At 50.4% G+C, this 22,387-nt stretch overlaps 1 protein-coding gene across 1 annotated transcript in view; it reads left to right on the top strand.

The window, feature by feature from the left end:
* Positions 1-3,156: 3,156 nt before the first annotated feature.
* CD99 (CD99 molecule (Xg blood group)) overlaps positions 3,157-22,387 on the top strand; it is a 37,435-nt gene continuing 18,204 nt past the window's right edge. Inside the window, exons 1-3 of the mRNA XM_080652697.1 lie at positions 3,157-3,300; positions 19,433-19,462; positions 20,525-20,569. Coding sequence (XP_080508823.1) covers positions 3,234-3,300; positions 19,433-19,462; positions 20,525-20,569 — 142 coding nt within the window. The 5' untranslated portion in view covers positions 3,157-3,233. The remainder of the gene's footprint in view (positions 3,301-19,432; positions 19,463-20,524; positions 20,570-22,387) is intronic.

Raw genomic sequence — 22,387 nt, forward strand, 5'->3', positions numbered from 1 at the left:
GGCCCTTGCAGTCACGGCTTCGTCCGAAGGTCGTCCGGAAGGACGTCTGGAAGATCATTCGGCTGTCTGGTCTCATTCGCATATTACACTTTTATTATTATAGATTATTATAGATTAGAGGCCCAGTGCACGAAATCTGTGCATGAGGGCAGTGCGGGGGGGGTGGGGGGGGGGGGGCGGGGGGGGGGGTTCCTCAGCCCGGCCTGCACCCTCTCAAATCGGGACCCCTTGGGGGATGTCTGACTGCTGGTTTAGGCCTGCGGGATCGGGCCTAAACCGGCAGTCGAACATCCCTCTCGCAATCCAGGACCGCTGGCTCCTAACTGCTCACCTGCCTGCCTGCCTGATCGCCCCTTACTGCCCCCCCCCCCCCGCCAGCCTGATCGCCCCTCACTGTCCCCCTCTCCCGCGGGCCTGGTCACCCCACACTGATCCCCCCTGCCGGCCTGGTCACCCCACACAGCCTGCTGTTCTGTTGTTACTGTGAGGGTGTCATGACCAATTTGCATATTACCATTGTATTCGTTTAGATCGTACCAAGAATTAGAGTTATATATATATAAAGAAAGAATCAAATAAAAATACTCATAAGAAACAAATATAGCCGGAAGCCACCGCCTGCCAGCACTACCAGGGACATGCGCCGTGGAATCGCTTCGATTCTTGACGACCAGTTTACAATCGCAAGGATTGCAGGAGGCCCAGGACCTTGGGCGTTCATTAGGAGGGCTTCTCCTGGGTGCCGAGGGTTCGATAATTTGGGTGAAGGCGTCGGTGGCTCGAAGCAATTTCCTGACCTCATAGGCCCCCCCAAGGAAATGTTTACTGGACCTTACTGATCCTTACGGACTTTTTTTTATTTTTATTTTTTTAAGATTTTATTTATGTTTTTTTAAAAAATATATTTTATTGATTTTCTACAGAGAGGAAGGGAGAGGGAGAGAGTTAGAAACATCGATGAGAGAGCAATCAGTACTTTATTCAGCCCAGGAACACAACTTGCTTTATAGCCAGGTGCACACATTTTACACTTTTTTAAAAAATATATATATATTTTATTGATTTTTTTGACAGAGAGGGAGAGGGAGAGAGAGTTAGAAACATCGATGAGAGAGGACACATCCATCAGCTGCCTCCTGCACGCCCCCTCCTGGGGATGTGCCCGCCACCGAGGTACATGCCCTTGACGGGAATCGAACCCCGGGACCCTTCAGTCCACAGGCTGGTGCTCTATCCACTGAGCCACACCGGTGAGGGCGAGTCTGAGGTTTTTAAAGGCCTCTAGGCGGGCGTTTTCTGGGCGGAGAATGCTCTGTGCCGGTGCGGATTCTTGGAAAGTCCAGAGGGGAGAGAGAATGGCCTTAGCAAGTGAATGTGAGCTATGCACGTGGAATGTCCATTGCGAAGTGGCCTTAAAGGTCAGCTCCCAGGATAGCGATTCAGTTCTCTGATCAGACCTGACCCTGTAGAAACATTCTATACCAATGAAAGGGTAATATGCTAATTAGACCGGATGTCTTCCGGACGTCCTTCCGGACAAAGCCACGATGTCGGGGGGGCCAAGGCAGAGGTGGTTAGGGGTGATCAGGCTGGCAGGGGAGGGCAGTTAGGGGGCGATCAGGCTGGCAGGGGAGGGCAGTTAGGGGCGATCAGGCTGGCAGGGAAGGGCAGTTAGGGGTGATCAATCAGGCTGGCAGGGGAGGGCAGTCAGGGGTGATCAGGCTGGCAGGGCAGGGCAGTTAGGGGTGATCAGGCTGGCAGGGGAGGGCAGTTAGGGGTGATCAGGCTGGCAGGGGAGGGCAGTCAGGGGTGATCAGGCTGGCAGGGAAGGGCAGTCAGGGGTGATCAGGCTGGCAGGGAAGGGCAGTTAGGGGTGATCAGGCCAGCAGGCAGAGATGGTTTGGGGCAATCAGGCAGGTAGGCAGGCAGGCGAGTGGTTAGGAGCCAGCGGTCCCGGATTGTGAGAGGGTGCAGATCGGGCTGAAGGACCCCCTCCTTTGTGCATGAATTCATGCACCGGGCCTCTAATATATATATATATATATATATATATATATATATATATATATACACACACACACACACACACACACACTGAGTGGCCAGATTATTATGTATATATATAGAATTAATATATATAGAATTAATATATATATAGAATTTATATATATATATATATATCAAGTGGCCAGATGATTATGCGTTCAGAGATCATCCTCATTTGGCCACTCCGTGTATATAATATATATATACATATATAGGTAACAAAGTAGGTACATGAAATCAATGTACATAGTTTGAAAGTCCCTATTTTAATGAATCTTTAAGACAGTATCAATTGTAAAGGTTTTGTAAATAATCAAATAAAAAATATTCATTAAAAAAACAAACTATATCTATCTAGATCTTTCTTTCTTTCTCATCTATTTATCTATCATCTGTTATCTATCTATCATTTCGGGCCTGGGACAGGGATTTTCGGGGACCTGAGCCCCCCCTCCTCTATGGGAACTGGGGGAGGGGTCGCCTGTGCCCCAAAGCCCGCCCCCACCCAATCTGGATTTCTGTGGGGAGCAGGAGTGCAGGGGGTGGCAGTCCGCCCCAACTTCTCCCCCAAAGATAGAGGATTTCATTCCCTCTCCTTTGGCGCATGAGGGTCGGAGGGGGTCCCGTTAGGGTCTGGAAGGGGCTGTGGAGAGAAGAAGGGTCCCCCCCCCCCCCCGGACCCCATTTGCTGAGAAGGGAGGGGGTTTCCCTGTGTTACGTAGAAAAACCACGCTGGAGTGGGGGGGGGTGTGCGCCTTAAAAAGGGGGGGCGGGTTGAAGAGAAGGTATGGGGATCGGGTCCCCCCCCCACACACCCACTTTCCGGGGCAACCCGGGGGTTCCCTAGGAGCAGATACAGGTCCCCCAACTTTTTCTGATCTAAGCCGTCCAGGGGGAGACCCGCCCCGCCCCTGCCCCCCCCCCTTTCAGCTCCGCGCGCGCTCAGCCGGGGACCCGGGTGGCCACAGGCGGGGGGGGGGGGGGGGGGGGAGGGGGGGCCCGGGCGCAGAAGGGACAGGGTGCCAGGGCCGCGCCCCTTCTGCTCCACCAGCCGCCGGCTCCGCCCCAAGGGGCGGGGTGGGGTGTGTGTGTGTGTGGGTGTCGGGGGGTGGGTGGGGTCGGTCCCCGGGCTACAGCCCGCGCGCGCAGGACACTACGGATCGTGCCTGCGGCGAACCGGCCTCACCATGGCGCGCTGGGCAGCCCTCGCGCTTCTGTCGATTGGCCTCCTGGACACGCTGGTGTCCAGCCAAGGTGAGCGCGCGGCCGGGCTGTTGGGGGGACCCAGGGGGCGGACCAGGTCCCCCGGGCGGGCCGAGGACGCACGGGGTGGGAGGGGGCGCCCGGGGTAGGAGAGGCCCTTGACGAGGCGCACGGGGTGTGAGACGGTGGTAGGGGGGGGCGCACCGGGTGGGGGGAGGCGCTGAGAACGCGCACGGGGTGGGAGGGGGTCCTGGGGGGCGCGCATGGAGTTGAAGGGGGCGCACTGGAGCGCACGGGGCGGGATGGGACCCTGATGGGGCTCGCGGGGGGCCACTCGCGTTCTCTCCGCCGCCGCCCGCGCGACTCGCGGTGCCCACGGGTGGCCAACGCCCCGAAGAGGCAGCGGGCTGTGTTTCCTGAAACTTTGTTCCTGGGCCGCGGGAAACATCAGGTTTTTTTTTTGTTTTTTTTTTTCCCCTCTTCCTCCCCAAATCCCCAGCTCTGAACAGTCGCAAGGGCCTGAGAGAGCGGTGGGATTCGGCTTACGAACGCCGGGGAGGTGGGGGTGTCGGGTGTGTGTGGGGGGACCCGCCTTGGCGCCCCCTCCCACTCCGCGTGGGCTGGGATCCCCCCAGAGCGCGCCTTTGTTCAGGGGCGGCCTCGCGCTGCCACGCCCGGCCTCCCCGGCCTAAATTTGGACGCGCGGCTCGCGAGCCTGACAGCCAGGCGGGGGAGGGGAGGGAAAGGTTAGACAACACTGGGCCTTGGACACGGCCAGAAACACGTTGAGAAACACGCTCGCAAACACGCCGTGCGTCTGCAGGTCTCCGGGATTGGAGCGCTGGCCGTGGGGGCCGACGGCCCTGGAGAGACCAGCAACGGGTCCTCCGTGGATAACAATGTTGCCAACCGACCCTCACTGGATACAATGTTGCAAGGAGAGGATTCGGGGAAACACAAAGCTTCCCGGGGAAAGACCGGATAGGGTCCTCATTGGATACAATGTTGCCAGCGGGTCCTCAGTAGATACAATGTTGCAAAGTAGAGAATTCAGGAAACGCAAAGTTTTCTGGGGAGGAAAACTCCGCGCCTCACCTCCTTCTCCCCACTCCCCCCGCCCCGCACCGCTGTCCCGGCCTATCCCAAGTTTGCGATTTTCTTTCTCTTTTTAAAATGGAAGTTGGATCGGTCTTGTCTGCCCCTTCTTCGTTTTAAAAGGAAAAGTTGGCGTTTTGTCGGCCTCTCCTTCCCTCCTTCCCTTCCTCCCTCCCTCCTTTTATTTTACTTTATTTTTTTTAAAATATATTTTATTGATTTTTTTTACAGAGAGGAAGGGAGAGGGATAGAGAATTAGAAACATCAATGAGAGAGGAGCGTTGAGCCCTCGCGGGCTTGGCTCAGCCGATAGAGAGTCACCCTGCGGACTGAAGGGTCCTGGGTTCGATTCTGGTCCAGGGCACATGCCCGCGTTGCAGGCTCCATCCCCAGTGGGGGGCGTGCAGGAGGCAGCCGATCCATGATCATCTCTCCTCATGGATGTTTCTCTCTCTCTCTCCCCCTCCCTTCCACTCTCTCTCTGAAAATCAATGGGGGAAAAAAAAAAAAAAACAATCCTAGCGTGAGGAATAACAATAAAATAATAATAAGAAGAAAATAAAATAAAATGGAAGTAGGATCTATCTTATCTGCCCCTTCCCTCGTTTTTAAAAGGAAAGTTGGGATTTTGTCTGCCTCTCCCACCCCCCACTCCCTCCTTTTAAAAGGAACTTTGGCCCCCACCGGTGTGGCTCAGTGGATAGAGCGTCGGCCTGCGGACGGAAGGGTCCCGGGTTCGAATCCGGTCAAGGGCATGTACTTTGGTGGCGGGCACCTCCCCAGGTGGGGGGCGTGCAGGAGGCAGCTGATGGATGTTTCTAACTCTCTCTCTCCCTCTCCCTTTCTGTCTGTAAAAAAAGCAATAAAATATAATTTTTTTTTTTTTTAAAAAAAAAGGAACTTTGAGACTGTGGTGAGCCAGCGGGCGTGGTATTGGATAACTCTCTCCAGCTGTTTAACGGCCTCCGCGGTAATAAACAGACACTCATTTAAGCGGCCAGCGGGGTGGGTGTGGAGTTTCAGGGCCGGTGGGATGGGCGTGGAACATTCTTTTAGGACCAGAAATGGGAGGGACGACAGAGGAGGCGTCCGGAGAAAAAAAATGACACCTGATTCTTTTTTTTTTTTTTTTAAATATATTTTATTGATTTTTTACAGAGAGGAAAGGAGAGGGAGAGAGAGTTAGAAACATCGATGAGAGAGAAACATCCATCAGCTGCCTCCTGCACACCCCCCACTGGGGATGTGCCCGCAACCAAGGCACATGCCCTTGACCGGAATCGAACCCGGGACCCTTCCGTCCACAGGCTGACGCTCTATCCACTGAGCCAAACCGGTTTCGGCGACACCTGATTCTTGGGGGACATCTCTCTCTCTCTCTCTCTCTCTCTCTTTCCTACATGTCCTTTCTCATCCCCTGTGGCTGCCCCACCACAGAAATCATTTCTTTCCTATTAAAAAACGCTTTTTATGGATTTTAGACAGGAAGGGAGAGGGAGATGGGGAAAAACATCACCTCAATGATGATGAGAGAGAGTCATGGATCGGCCGCCTCCTGCACGCCCCCTCCTGGGGATCGAGCCAGCAACCCGGGCCTGTGCCCTTGACCGGGAATCGAACCCATGACCGGGAATCGAACCCATGACCTCCTGGTTCCTAGGTCGATGCTCAACCCTTGAGCGATGCTGGCCAGTTCTTGGGGTTGACTATGGAGTGTGTGTGTTTACAGAGGGAATTTCCAGAGCCTCATAGAATGAGACGGACACACGGCACCGAGGCACAAAATCCATCTTTTTTCTTTCTTTTTTTAAAAAACTATATTTTATTGATTTTTTACAGAGAGGAAGGGAGAGAAATAGAGAGTCAGAAACATCGATGAGAGAGACACATCCATCAGCTGCCTCCTGCACGCCCCCTCCTGGGGAGGTGCCCGCCACCAAGGTACATGCCCTTGACCGGAATCGAACCCGGGACCTTTCCGTCTGCAGGCCGACGCTCTATCCACTGAGCCACACCGGCTAGGGCACAAAATCCATCTTTTTTCTATTGGCTTTTACAGAGACAATGGGATACAACGTGTTTTTTTTTTAAGAGACCCTCTTGTAGTGTTGGTAAGAGTTACACACATTTGAAATGGACAGAAAAAGAAATTCTGAAAGAAAAGGAGGGACTGTTATTATTATTATTATTATTATTCCTCTTCTTTTTTTTGGGGGGGGACTGATATTTTAATATATATATATATATATATATTTGTATTGATTTCAGAGAGGAAGGGAGAGGGAGAGAGAGAGAAACATCCATGAGGAGAGAGAATCGTGGATCGGCTGCCTCCTGCACGCCCCCTACTGGGGATCAAGCCTGCAACCCTGGGCATGTGCCCTTGACCGGGAATCGAACCCTGACCTCCTGGTTCCTAGGTCGACGCTCAACCCCTGAGCCACACCAGCCGGGCTGTGGCAGAATTTACAAAAGTCTCAGCGACCCCGGCCCGGGATGGCTGGGTGGCCCACTCACCCAAGGATGGAGGCCATGATCTCATTTAGGAAAAGAGGTCGGCCTGACCCTCACCGGTGTGGCTCAGTGGGTAGCGCGTCGGCCTGGGGACGGAAAGGGTCCCGGGTTCGATTCCGGTCAAGGGCATGGACCCTGGTGGCGGGCACATCCCCAGGTGGGAGGTGTGTGCAGGAGGCAGCTGATGGATGTTTCTGTCTCATCATCCATGTTTCTAACTCTCTATCCCTCTCCCTTCCTCTCTGTAAAAAAAAAAAAAATTTTTTTTAAATCAATAAAATATGTAAAAAAATTTTTTTAAAAAATCAATAAAATATCTAAAAAAAAAAAAAAAAAAAGGTCAGCCTGTGGCGTCCCTTCGACCCATCCCCCACGGAGGGAGGGGTCATGGCGGGATTCTGTGGACGATGCTCTGAACCTATTTTTCCAGCTGATGTTTTTTTCCCCAAGGGAGACGCACGGACACCCACGTGGAGTTCCGGCTACTCCTTCCCCCCCCCCCCGCGCCCCCCCTGGCTTTTGCAATCACGAGGTGCAGTTTTTGGGGTGGAGGGGTTTCCCTGTGGGGTGACTGGGCCGGCCACGAGATGCACGATGTGTCTTGGGAGAATGGAAAGCTATCGGGCGGTGATTCTGGGCCCACGTTGTATTGTTCAGACGCCCAGATTGATATATATTTTTTAATATATTGTTGTTGGTTTTTACAGAGAGGGAGGGAGAGGGAGAGAGAGAGAGAGAGAGAGAGAGAGAGAGAGAGAGAGAGAGAGAGAGAAACATCCATGAGGAGAGAGAATCATGGATCGGCTGCCTCCTGCACGCCGCCTACTGGGGATCGAACCCACAACCAAGGTCCATGCCCTTGACTGGAATCGAACCCGGGACCCTTTCATCGGAGGCCTGATCCTCTCTATCCACTGAGCCTCACCGGCTAGGGCATTAAAAAAAAAAATTATATACACTGAGAGGCCAGATTATGATGATCTCTGAACACATAATCATCTGGCCACTCAGTGTATATTTATTGATTTTAGAGAGGAAGAGAGAGAAAGAGAGAGAGAGAGAGAGAGAGAGAGAGAGAAACATCCATGAGGAGAGAGAACCATGGACCAGCTGCCTCCTGCACGCCCCCTCCTGGGGATGGAGCCCACAACCCCGGGCATGTGCCCTGACCGGGAATCAAACCCTGACCTCCTGATTCCTAGGTCGATGCTCAACCCCTGAGCCACACCAGCCGGGTGGGGGACTGTCATTTTATTTTTTAATTTTTTTAAAATACATTTTTATTGATTTCAGAGAGGAAGGGAGATGGGGAGAGAGAGAGAAACATCCATGAGGAGAGAGAATCATGGACCAGCTGCCTCCTGCACGCCCCCTCCTGGGGATCCAGCCCACAACCCGGGCCTGTGCCCTTGACCGGGAATCGAACCCTGACCTCCTGGTTCCTAGGTCGATGCTCAACCCCTGAGCCACGCCCGCCGGGTGGGGGGACTGTCATTTTATTTTTTAATTTTTTAAAATACATTTTTATTGATTTCAGAGAGGAAGGGAGAGGGAGAGAGAGAAACATCCAGGAGGAGAGAGCATCATGGACCGGCTGCCTCCTGCACGCCCCCCCCCACCCCCTGCTGGGGATGGAGCCCACCACCCGGGCACGTGCCCCCGACAGGAATCGAACCCGGGACCGCTCCGTCCACGGAGCCAAACCCGCTAGGGCTCATTCCTCTCTCTCCAGCGAGTCCCGCTCAGGAGTTCACTTTCTTGAAATTCCTGTTCTAATTCTTCGCCTAGCTGGGTCCTCTCCTCCACCCCCCCCACCCCTCCCTGCCACACCCCCCTCCCCCTCCTTCCCCCCTCCCCCCACCCCCCCAGTTTTGGGAGTGTCACACGTGGGTGTGCTTCAGTTTTGTCTCCCAATGACTCAGCCTTGCCACCATCCCTGGTGTGGTCTCACGAGTCATAGTAGGACGATTTTTTTTTTCTTTTTTTTTTTAAAATCGAAATCCCCTAAACAGGAAACATGCCACTTCCTTCTTACTCACCCGGGAGGTGGAGGCAAACCGTAAGGCAGACTTCGGCGAAAAGCCCATCGAGACCCGTGGGTGGGCTGCGGGTTGGGGCAGGTGGGTGGGCCGTGTTCAAGACGAGAATTGAGCCCTGGCCGGTGTGGCTCAGTGGATAGAGCGTCGGGCTGCAGACGGAAGGGTTCAGGGTTCGATTCCCGGTCAAGGGCACAGGCCCGGGTTGTAGGCTCCATCCCCAGTAGGGGGCGTGCAGGAGGCAGCCGATCCATGATTCTCTCTCCTCATGGATGTGTGTGTCTCTCTCTCTGCCTCTCCCTCTCTGAAATCAATCCTCTATAATAAAAGCCTAATATGCTAAGTGTGCGGTCGTCCGGTCGGTCATTCAACCAATCACAGCGTCATATGCTAATGAGATGCCAAGGATGCTCAGCCGCTCGCTATGACGGGCACTGACCACCAGGGGGCAGACGCTCCGACCGCACGGAGGGACGCTCCATGCTCTCCACGTCCCTCCGTGCGGTCTCAACGGGTGAGAGACACACCTTTTTCACGGCTGCGTAGTATTCCACGGTGTCGATGGACCATCATTTTTTTAATCCACTCGTCTACGGATGGGCACGTGGACTGTTTCCAGATCTTAGCGATGGTGAATGGTGCTGCTGTGAACAAAGGGTCCCGGGTTCGATTCTGGTCGAAGGGGTGCCTCTATCCTTTCTGATGGGCGTTTCTGGCTTCTTGGGATATATGCTGATGGGGTCTGGTGGATCGGGACTGAGCGAGCTGGGCCGGACACGCCCTGGTGCCCTCCAGCGGCCCCTCTCCGGCTGGCCAACCTCCTGCGTCCCTCCCCGGCCCTGATCCTGAGGGATTCCCCCCCCCCCGCTGAGTGCATGAATTTCGTGCACTGGGCCTCTAGTATATATATATATATATATATATAAAAGAAAATAAAAAAAGAAGAGAATTAAGTAACCCTCGCCTGTCTGGCTCAGTGGATAGAGCGTCAGCCTGCAGACCAAAGGGTCCCGGGTTCGATTCCGGTCAAGGGCACATACCTTGGTCGCAGACTCCCCCCTGCCCCCCCGGACCCGGGCCCTGGTTGGGGCATGTCCAGGAAGCAACCAATTAGATGTTTCTCTCTCTCTCTCTCTCTCTCTCTCTCTCCGTCTCTCTCTCTCTCTCTCTCTCTCTCTGTCTTTCTATCTCTCTCAAATCAATGGAAACATATTTTTGGGTGAGGATTATTAAAAAAAAAGAGAGAATTAAGTAGATTAGAGTGGGAAATACCTCAGCCAGCACGTCACACACACACGTCCTGTTTGGTGAGTGTGGGTACGAATTTAAAATATATATATATTTTATTGATTTTTTTACAGAGAGGAAGGGAGAGGGATAGAGAGTTAGAAACATCGACCAGAGAGAGAAACATCCATCAGCTGCCTCCTGCACACCCCCACCTGGGGATGTGCCCGCAACCAAGGTACGTGCCCTTGACCGGGAATCGAACCCGGGACCCTCCCGTCCGCCGGCCGACGCTCTATCCACTGAGCCACACCGGTCAGGGCCACAGTATTCATTTTAAATGTGTCGAGCGAACTGGCTGCCTCGCCTCTGACCAGCCGGGACTCTGTTCTCTACGTCCACGAGTCCGTTTTTATTTCGCTTGTGAGTGTATTTGGTTCATTCGCTTCCACGCAGGAGTGAGGACATGGGAGATGCGTCTGTCTCTGACCGGCGTACGTCCCCCAGCATCATGGTCTCCAGGTCCCTCCGTGCTGTCTCAACGGGTGAGAGACCCACCTTTTTCACGGCTGCGTAGTATTCCACGGTGTCAATGGACCATCATTTTTTTTTAAATATATTTTATTGATTTTTTACAGAGAGGAAGGAAGAGGGATAGATAGTCAGAAACATCGATGAGAGAGAAACATCCATCAGCTGCCTCTTGCACACCTCCTACTGGGGATGTGCCCACAACCAAGGTACATGCCCTTGACCGGAATCGAACCCGGGACCCCCCAGTCCGCAGGCTGACGCTCTATCCACTGAGCCGAACCGGTTTTGGCAGGACCATCATTTTTTAATCCACTCGTCTACGGATGGGCATGTAGACTGTTTCCAGAACTTAGCGATGGTGAATGGTGCTGCTGTGAACATAGGGGTGCCTATATCCTTTCTGATGGGTGTTTCTGGTTTCTTGGGATATATTCCTAGAAGTGGGGTCCCTGGGTCCAATGGGAGTTCCATTTTTAGTTTTTTTTTTTGAGGAAACTCCATACTGTTCTCCACAGTGGCTGCCCCCCGTCTGCATTCCCACCAGCAGTGCACGAGGGTTCCCTTCTCTCCGCCTCCTCGCCAGCCCTTGTCGTTTTAATTTGCATCTCTCGGATGCTGAGTGACTTTGAGCATCTATATACACGGAGTGGCCAGATGATGATGGTCTCTGAATGCATTATAATCTGGCCACTCAGTGTGTGTGTGTGTGTGTGTGTGTATATATGTGTGTGTATATATATTAGAGGCCCAGTGCATGAATTCGTGCATGGGTGGGGTCCAGCCAGCCTGGCCAGGGGGAGGGGACATGGACTGGTTGGGGAGGGCAGTAAGGGGTTACCAGGCCTGCAGGGGAGGGCAGTTAGGGGTTACCAGGCCTGCAGGGGAGGGCAGTTGGGGGCAACCAGGCCTGCAGGGGAGGGCAGTTAGGGATTACCAGGCCTGCAGGGGAGGGCAGTTGGGGGGACCAGGCCTGCAGGGGAGGGCAGTTGGGGGCGACCAGGCCTGCAGGGGAGGGCAGTTAGGGGTTACCAGGCCTGCAGGGGAGGGCAGTTGGGGGGACCAGGCCTGCAGGGGAGGGCAGTTAGGGGTGACCAGGCCTGCAGGGGAGGGCAGTTAAGGGTGACCAGGCTGGCAGGGGAGCAGTTAGGCATCAATCAGGCTGGCAGGGGAGGGGGGCAGGGGTGGGCAAACTTTTTGACTCGAGGGCCACAATGGGTTCTTAAACTGGACCGGAGGGCTGGAACAAAAGCATGGATGGAGTGTTTGTGTGAACTAATATAAATTCAACGTAAAGGAGCGGAGGGGAGAGCAAGAGAACCCTCCGCTCTTTTGGCTCTGCGGGCCGGATAGAACAGCCGAACGGGCCGGATCCGGCCCACGGGCCGTAGTTTGCCCACGGCTGGGTTAGGGGGTGATCAGGCTGGCAGGCAGAAGCGGTTAGGGGCCATCAGGAAGGCAGGCAGGCGAGCAGTTGGGAGCCAGCAGTCCTGGATTGTGAGAGGGATGTCCCAGATTGGAGAGGGTACAGGCTGGGCTGAGGGACACACATCCCCCTCCCACCCCCCACCCCCTGTGCATGAATTTTGTGCACCGGGCCTCTAGTATGTGTGTGTGTGTGTGTGTGTGTGTGTGTGTGTATATATATATATATACATATATATATATATATACATATATATATATATATATATTTTATTATTTATTTATTGATTTCAGAGAGGAAGGGAGAAATAGAAACATCAAAGGTGAGAGAATCATGGATCGGCTGCCTCCTGCACACCCCTCCTCCCTCCCCACTGGGGATCGAACCCACAACCCAGGCATGTGCCCCTGACCGGGAATCGAACCCGGGACCCTTCCGTCTGCAGGCGGACGCTCCATCCCCTGAGCCCCACCGGCCAGGGCCACAGTATTCATTGTAATGGGCTGAGGGAGCCGCTGTGGCATTCCTGAGCTGGGAATGCTGGGAAGGCATTACTCATGCTGATACAATGTAGCCAGATTTCCTGTCACTCACCATCCAGATGCGGGGGCCTCTGGGAGGGATGCAGACAGACTCGAAATTAGGTGTCGGGCCCTGGCCGGTGTGGCTCGGCGGATAGAGCGTCCGCCCGCAGACCAAAGGGTCCCGGGTTCGATTCTGGTCGAAGGGCACGTACCTGGGTTGCAGGCTGCTTTCCGGCCCAGGCCCTGGTCTGGGGGGTGCAAGAGGCACCCCATCAAGGTCCTCCTCTCACATCGATGTTTCTCTCCCTCTTTCCCACACGCCCCTCAGGGGAGCCATTTTATTTTTAAAGGGGGGCCATTCGAGAATGAGTTATGGACAGTGAATTTTTATTTATTTTTTTTTGCATTTCTTAGGGTTCTAGGCCCCTCATCTATAGTCGATAAATATAGGTGGTGACATATTTATGCATTTCTTTTTTTTTTCATTTTTATTGATATTTTACAGAGAGGAAGGGAGAGGGATAGAGAGCTAGAAACATCGATGAGAGAGAAACATCAACCAGCCGCCTCCTGCACACCCCCCACTGGGGATGTGCCCGCAACCAAGGCACGTGCCCCTGACCGGAATCGAACCCGGGACCCTTCAGTCCGCAGGCTGACGCTCCATCCACTGAGCCAAACCGGTTTCGGCATATTTATGCATTTCAGTTCTCTATTCTATGGTATGAACCTTTATTGGCTATTTTTTCGTATCACTTCATATTATATATATATTTTTAAACAATTTCTTTTTTTAATTTTTTTTCCAAATATATATATTTTATTGATTTTTTACAGAGAGGAAGGGAGAGGGAGAGAGAGTGAGAAACATCGATGAGCGAGACACATCCATCAGCTGCCTCCTGCACGCCTCCTACTGGGGATGTGCCCGCCACCAAGGTACATGCCCTTGACCGGGATCGAACCCGGGACCCTTCCGTCCGCAGGCCGACGCTCTATCCACTGAGCCACACCGGTCAGGGCAACCTCTCTGTAATAGTTTTATACTTAAAATCCTTTTTTTCCTCCTTGAAATATGAATGTTTATTGCCGGTAATATTAGTATGTTTAAGGTTCTTTTTCTTGAATAATTGGTGTTTATTGCAGGTAACATTATTATATTTAAAATCGTTTTTCTTTTTTATTAAAAATATTTTTATTGCTTTTTCACAGCTGCATGGAAGGGAGAAGGAGAGAGAGAGAGAAACATCCATGATGAGAGAGAATCATCCATCGGCTGCCTCCTGCACGCCCCCCTACTGGGGATGGAGCCTGCAACCCAGGCATGTGCCCCTGACTGGAATCAAACCTGGGACCCCCCCGCTCCCCCCCCCCCCCCCCCAGTCTGCAAACCGACGCTCTATCCCCTGAGCCAAACCAGCCAGGGCTAAAATCGTGTTTCTTGAGATATTAATGTTTATTACATGAATTATCATATTTAAGAAAAAAAATAAAAATAAAATATTTTTTAAAAAAAGATCAATGCGAAAATACCCTCAGGGGAGGATTAACAACAACAACAACAACAACAACAACAACAATAATAATAGAGTGTAAAAAAAAAAAAGGAAAATGTGTGCCTCACATTATCCGTGGACAAAGAATCCATAAATCCTATTGTCCCAGGAGCAAATGGACTTGCAGGGGGGGGGTCTCGATTTTTTTTTTTAAGTCCTGCAGGAAGGCAGCTCTTGCCAGTTCACTTCTGCTTTTATCGGCCGACTTCTCAGTACAGAAAGGGTGTGGGTTCCGTGCAGACCGTGGGTTAAAAGGATTCCGCTTTTTCACGCGTATTCAGCAGAAAGTGCGCATCGCCACATGAAAGGGTCCAGAAAGGAGAACTGTTGGGTGCTTGGCACACAGCCACGCCATGCCGCCAGAAAGAGGGAGGGCGTGGCTGGGGTTCAGGGTAAGGGGCAGGGCTAGGAACAGCTGTGTCCCAGCGGTGGGGGGGGGGGGGGGCTGCGTGAATGGTGAGGGTGGGGTGTCTACCTGCTGAGGAAGTGACTTGGGGACCAGGGCCTGGTTGGAGTGAGGATGCGGTAGATGCTGGGTAGATGGGTGGGTGGACATGAGAGATGATGGATGGATGGACGGACGCATGGATGGATGGATGGGCAGATGGACACAATAGATGACTGATGGATGGATGGATGAACATGGTAGATGATTGATGGATTGATGGGTGGATGGATGGATGGATGGATGGATGGATGGACAAATGGATATGATAGATGATTGATGTGTTGATGGATGGATGGATGGATGGATGGATGGATGGATGGATGGACATGATAGATGATTGATGGATTGATGGGTGGATGGATGGATGGACAAATGGATATGATAGATGATTGATGTATGATGGATGCATGGATGAATGGATGGATGGATGGATGGATGGATGGACATGATAGATGATTGATGTGTTGATGGATAGATGGCCTGGTGGACACAACAGATGTATTGATGGACGGATGCATGGATGGATATGATAGATGATGGATGGGTGGATTGATGGATGGATGATGGACATGGTAGATGATAGCTGGATAGATAGAGAATAGATGGATAGAAGATAGAGATAGAGAGAAGGACAATCTTTTTATCCATGCATCCATCCATCCATCCATGCATCCATGCATCCATCCATCCATCCATGCATCAATCCATCCATGCATCCATGCATCCATCCATCCACCCACACATCCATCCATCCATCCATCCATGCATACATGCATCCATCTATCCATGCATCAATCCATCCATCCATCCATGCATCCATCCATCCATGCATCAATCCATCCATCCATCCATGCATCGATCCATCCACCCACACATCCATCCATCAACCCACACATCCATCCATCCACCCACACATCCATCCATCCACCCACACATCCATCCATCCACCCACACATCCATCCATCCATCCATCCATCCACACATCCATCCACGCATCCATGCATCCATCTATCCATGCATCAATCCATCCATCCATCCATGCATCGATCCATCCACCCACACATCCATCCATCCATCCATCCATCCATCCATCCATCCATCCATGCATCCATGTATCCATCTATCCATGCATCAATCCATCCATCCATCCATGCATCGATCCATCCACCCACACATCCATCCATCCACCCACACATCCATCCATCCATCCACACATCCATCCATGCATCCATCCATCCATGCATCCATCCATCCACCCACACATCCATCCATCCACCCACACATCCATCCATCCATCCATCCATCCATCCATCCATCCATCCATCCATCGGAGTTTTCCTCGCGTGGGGAGAAGAGGGTTGATTTTGATGGCCAAGTAGAGTGTCCGAGTGAAGGCTCGAGAAGAGTGGAGGTGCCCAAGCCATGGGACTCTCAGGGCCTCACCACTCATTTGCAAGATACTGGGAATGATGATGCATCTTCAAGCGACAAACAGTGACACCTACTGGACACCCCAGGAACTATGACGAGAGACTGGGGTTCACTGGGGTTCTGGACCCTGTACTCTGCAGGAGGGGGACGAAGCAGAGGGTCCCGGGAGGTCCCTACCTCACCGTGAACCTCAAAGTATGTCCTCAAAGAGGGGCCCCCCAGGCAAGCTGGGTCAGGGTCCCCCAGATAATTGTTACAAATGCAACTATCCTTCTTACTATCGAATATATTGTAAAATTAGCCCTGGCTGCTGTGGCTCAGTGGGTAGAGCATCGGCCTTCGGACTGAAGGGTGCCCCGGGTTCGATTCCAGTCAAGGGCATGTGCCTTGGTTGCAGACTGGATCCCTGGCCCCGGTCAGGGTGTGTGCGTGCGGGAGGCAACCGATGGATGTGTCTCTCTCACCTCCATGTTTCTCTCTCTGTCTCTCCCTCTCCCTTACATTCTCTAGAGAAATCAATGGAGGGAATATCCTTGGGTGAGGAGGAAAAAAAAATAAGGTCCTAGCTGGTGTGGCTCAGTGGATGGAGCGTCGGCCTGTGGCCTGAAGGGTCCCAGGTTCGATTCCCGGTCAAGGGCACATGCCCGGGTTGCGGGCTGGATCCCTGGTGGAGGGCTTGCAGGAAGCATCCGATCCATGATTCTCTTTCACCATGGATAATTCTCTCTCTCTCCCTCTCCCTTCCTCTCTGAAAACAATAAAAATATATTCAAAATCAGGGGAATCAAGATCTACACTAAGAAAAGGGTAATACGCTAATTAGATGGGATGGATGGGACGTCTTCCGGATGTCCTTCTGAACAAGGCCACGGTGGTGGGGGCCGAGGCAGAGGCAGTTAGGGGCGATCAGGACAGCAGGAGAGAGCAGTTAGGGGCGATCAGGTCAGCAGGGGAGAGCAGTTAGGGGCGATCAGGCCGGCAGGGGAGAGCAGTTAGGGGGATCAGGCCTGTGGGATGGGGCCTAAACCAGCAGTCAGACATCCCCTGAGGGGTCCCGGATTGGAGAGGGGGCAGGCTGGGCAGAGGCCCCCCCCGCCCCGTCTCCCATGCACGAATTTCATGCACCGGGCCTCTAGTCTGAAAATAAAAAAATAAAAATCAGTGGAAAAAGTATCCTCGCGTGAGGATTTAAAAAAAAAAAAAAGAGTCAGCAGGGAAAATGCTCTGAGCATGAGTCATGCCTGTCACTGGGTGGGTGGGGCCCTGGCCTCGCCCTGGGGTGACTCACCGCCTGTTTTCGGAACATCTGGAGTTTGGAAGGGCCGCCTGGAAACCGGGGGTTATCCGGCCTAGGGCTCACAAGTTTAGGGCGACACCCACGTGTTGCATTTTCTGCGGCCAGAAGGTTGCATCTCTCTGTCCCTGGACCACCCGTGGGCCCCTTGCCCCTGACCTCAGGGGGTCACGGTCCCCGGCTTGCAGCTGCCAGCCTGGTTCTCAAAGTTGGTGACAAGCTCTGGCCGGTGTGGCTCCGTGGAGAGAGCGTCGGCCTGCGGACTGAAGGGTCCCGGGTTCGATTCCGGTCAAGGGCATGTACCTTGGTGGTGTGCACATCCCCAGTGGGAGGTGTGCAGGAGGCAGCTGATGGATGTTTCTCTCTCATCGATGTTTCTAACTCTCTCTCCCTCTCCCTTCCTCTCTGTAAAATATCAATAAAATATATATTTTTAAAAAAGTCAATGACATAGCTCAGGAAAAGGTCACAGGGTTTGGTAGTCTTGAGGGTCCGTTTTTCTTTTCTTTTTTTTTTAAAAAAATATTATTTATTTTTATATATTTTATTGATTTTTTACAGAGAGGAAGGGAGAGAGATAGAGAGTTAGAAACATCGATCAGCTGCCTCCTGCACGCCCCCTACTGGGGATGTGCCCGCAACCAAGGTACATGCCCTTGACCTAGATCGAACCCAGGACCCTTCAGTCCGCAGGCCGATGCTCTATCCACTGAGCCAAACCGGTTAGGGCTGGATCGCTACTTTTAAAAATATAAACTGAGTGGCCAGATGATGATGATCTCTGAATGCATAATAACATGGCCACTCCTGTGTGTGTGTGTGTGTGTGTGTGTGTGTGTGTGTGTGTGTTAGAGGCCTGGTGCATGAATTTGTGCATGGGTGGGGCCCGGCCAGCCTGGCCAGGGGGAGGGGACATGGGCGGTTGGCCGGCCTGCCTGCTGGTCGAACTCCCGGTCGAGGGGACCATTTGCATATGAGCCTTTTATTCTATAGGATCGACACGGAGTGGCCAGATGGTGATGCGTTCAGAGATGATCCTCATCTGGCCACTCCGTGTATATAGCCCTGGCCAGTTTAGCTCAGGGGTTAGGGGCAGGGTCAGCTGGGGGGAGGAGCTGCGGGAGGTTGGGGGCGGGGAGGGGGGCAATCGGGCTGGGATTGGGCGGTTGGCCACCCCAGTGCATGTCATAGCAACCGGTCATTCCGGTCATTCTGGTCGTTCTGCTGTGTCCTCACTCAATTCGGGACCCCTTGGGGGATGCCGGAGAGCCGGTTTTGGCCGGATCCCCGCAGGCCAGGCCAAGGGTCTAGGGTGCGGGTGAACCGGGTTCAGGGACAGCAGTACCCCAGCAGCCACCTAACTCAGGGCTGGCTCTGCCAGGAAGCACATTCCCTCCTCTACTGGTCAGAGCGTCTGCCCCCTGGTGGTCATTGCGTGTCATAGCTACCGGGTGAACAGTCTGATGCTCGGATGGTCCGATGGTCGGACGGTCACTTAGTACGGTCGCTTAGGCGTTTATATATATATATATATATATATATATATATACATATATATATATATATATATATATAAAGATATATTTTATTGATTTTTTACAGAGAGGAAGGGAGAGGGATAGAGAGCTAGACACATCGATCAGCTGCCTCCTGCACGCCCCCTACTGGGGATTGAGCCCACAACCAAGGTCCATGCCCTTGACCGGAATCGAACCCGGGACCCTTCAGTCTGCAGGCCGACGTTCTATCCACTGAGCCACACCGGTTAGGGCTATATATAGATATTTTAAATATATTTTTATTGATGTCAGAGAGGAAGGGAGAGGGAGAGAGAGAGAGAAACATCCATGATGAGAGAGAAACATCCATCAGCTGCCTCCTGCACACCCCCTCCTGGGGATGTGCCCACAACCAAGGTGCATGCCCTTGACCGGAATCGAACCCGGGACCCTTCAGTCCACAGGCCGACGCTCTATCCACTGAGCTACACCAGTGAGGGCCCAGCTTCCTTATTATTATTATTTTTTTAATATATGGTTTCCTTCATTTTCAAGTGTAGTTTGCTTTTTCCTTGTTTCTAACTGGATTCTTTTTCTCCTAGGTGATTTTGACTTAGCGGATGCCTTTGACGGTGAGTGCTATGAACAGCATGTCATTATTATTTTATTTTATTTTTTCTAAACATTGTACTAGTGTACTTTTTACTACCTGGAGGTGGAATAATACATTTGTATTTTTTAAAATATATTTTTATGGATGTCCGAGAGGAAGGGAAAGGGAGAGAGAGAGACAGAAACATCCATGAGGAGAGAGCATCATGGATCGGCTGCCTCCTGCACGCCCCCCTACTGGGGATGGAGCCTGCAACCCGGGCACGTGCCCTTGACCGAGAATCGAACCCAGGACCCTCTGTTGCCCGGGACAACATTGTAACTAGCTTAGCTACCCAGCCAGGACTATTCGTGTTAAAATGAAAATAAAATGCTTTCACTATTTTTTTACACACACACACACACACACACACACACATATATGTGTGTGTGTATATATATATATATATATATATATATATATATATATTTAAGCAAACCCTGTTCATTGTTCTTAAGCATTTGAAATGCTTCTTTTATATATATGTATATATATTATTTTTTTAAAGAGAGGAAGGGATATATATATTATTGATTTTTTTAGAGAGAGGAAGGGATATATATATATATTTATTTTTTTAAGGGAGGAAGGGATATATATATATATTATTGATTTTTCTAAAGAGAGGAAGGGAGATATATATGTATATATATATATTTATTTATTTTTTTAAAGAGAGGAAGGGATATATATATATATATATATATATATATATATATATATGTTATTGATTTTTTAAAGAGAGGAAGGGAGAGGGAGAGAGAGTCAGAAACATCGATGAGAGAGAAACATCGATCAGCTGCCTCCTGCACGCCCCCCACCTGGGGATGTGCCCGCCACCAAGGTCCATTCCCTTGACCGGGAATCGAACCCGGGACCCTTCCGTCCGCAGGCCGACGCTCTAACCACTGAGCCACACCGGCCGGGGCATCTTTTTATTTTATTTTATTATTATTATTATTTTTTAATGGAGCATCGTTGAGAGTCGACCCTGCTTCCAAGATGCAAGCGGCACTGACCGGAATGTGTCCTTTCTCCGCAGATGGACCCAAGAAGCCGACGCCGACGCCGAAGAGGCCCAGTTCCGGTGAGAAGTTCATGTTCTTGGTGCGCAGGGGAGGGGGATGGGCGAGTCAGAGACGAGTGTGAAGACGGGGAATCCAGGGGCCGGGGGTTCCGTGCGGTTAATCACGTGACTGCGGCCCCGGCCGGTGTGGCTCAGTGGGTAGAGCGTCGGCCTGCGGACGGAAGGGTCCCGGGTTCGATTCCCGGTCAAGGGCATGGACCTTGGTGGCGGGCACATCCCAGTGGGAGGTGTGCAGGAGGCAGCTGATGGATGTTTCTAACTTTGTATCCCTCTCCCTTCCTCTCTTTAAAAAAATCAATAATATATATATATCCCTTCCTCTCTTTAAAACAATCAATAATATATATATATATATATCCCTTCCTCTCTTTAAAAAAATCAATAATATATATATATATATATATCCCTTCCTCTCTTTAAAAAAATCAATAATATATATATATCCCTTCCTCTCTTTAAAAAAATCAATAATAATATATATCCCTTCCTCTCTTTAAAACAATCAATAATATATATATATATATCCCTTCCTCTCTTTAAAAAAATCAATAATATATATATATCCCTTCCTCTCTTTAAAAAAATCAATAATAATATATATCCCTTCCTCTCTTTAAAACAATCAATAATATATATATATATATATCCCTTCCTCTCTTTAAAAAAATCAATAATATATATATATATATCCCTTCCTCTCTTTAAAAAAATCAATAATATATATATATCCCTTCCTCTCTTTAAAAAAATCAATAATAATATATATATATCCCTTCCTCTCTTTAAAAAAATCAATAATATATATATATATCTCTTCCTCTCTTTAAAAAAATCAATAATATATATATATGTATCCCTTCCTCTCTTTAAAAAAATAAATAATATATATTTATATATATATATCCCTTCCTCTCTTTAAAAAAATCAATAATATATATATATATCCCTTCCTCTCTTTAAAAAAATCAATAATATATATATATATATCTCTTCCTCTCTTTAAAAAAATAAATATATATATATATCTCCCTTCCTGTCTTTAAAAAAATCAATTCTATATATATATATCCCTTCCTCTCTTTAAAAAAATCAATAATATATATATATGTCTTCCTCTCTTTAAAAAATAAAAAAATATATATATCTTTCTTCCTCTCTTTAAAAATATTATATATATATATATATATATATATATATATATATATATATATGAAGCATTTCAAATGCATAAGAACAATGAACAGGGTTTACTTAAATAAATATATATATAAAAGAAGCATTTCAAATGCATAAGAACAATGAACAGGGTTTGTGTAAAAAAATAGTGAAAGCATTTTATTTTCATTTTAACACGTATTGCCCTGGCTGGGTAGCTAAGCTAGTTACAGTGTTGTCCCGGGCAACAGAGGGTCCTGGGTTCCATTCCTGGTCAAGGGCACGTGCCCGGGTTGCAGGCTCCATCCCCAGTAGGGGGCGTGCAGGAGGCAGCCGATCCATGATTCTCTCTCCTCATGGATGTTTCTCTCTCTCTCTCCCTCCCTCGCCCTTCCTCTCTGAAATCAATAAAAAAATATATAAATAAAAATGAGCCGTAGCCTGTGTGGCTCAGTGGATAGAGCGTCGGCCTGCGGACAGAAGGGTCCCGGGTTCGATTCCGGTCAAGGGAATGTACCTTGGTTGCGGGCACATCCCCAGTGGGAGGTGTGCAGGAGGCAGCTGATGGATGTTTCTCTCTCATCGATGTTTCTAACGCTCTATCCCTCTCCCTTCCTCTCTGTAAAAAATGGATAAAAAAAAAAATATATATATATATATATA

The sequence above is a fragment of the Plecotus auritus genome (assembly GCF_963455305.1).
Source record: "Plecotus auritus genome assembly, chromosome: X".
Taxonomy (NCBI): Eukaryota; Metazoa; Chordata; class Mammalia; order Chiroptera; family Vespertilionidae; genus Plecotus; species Plecotus auritus.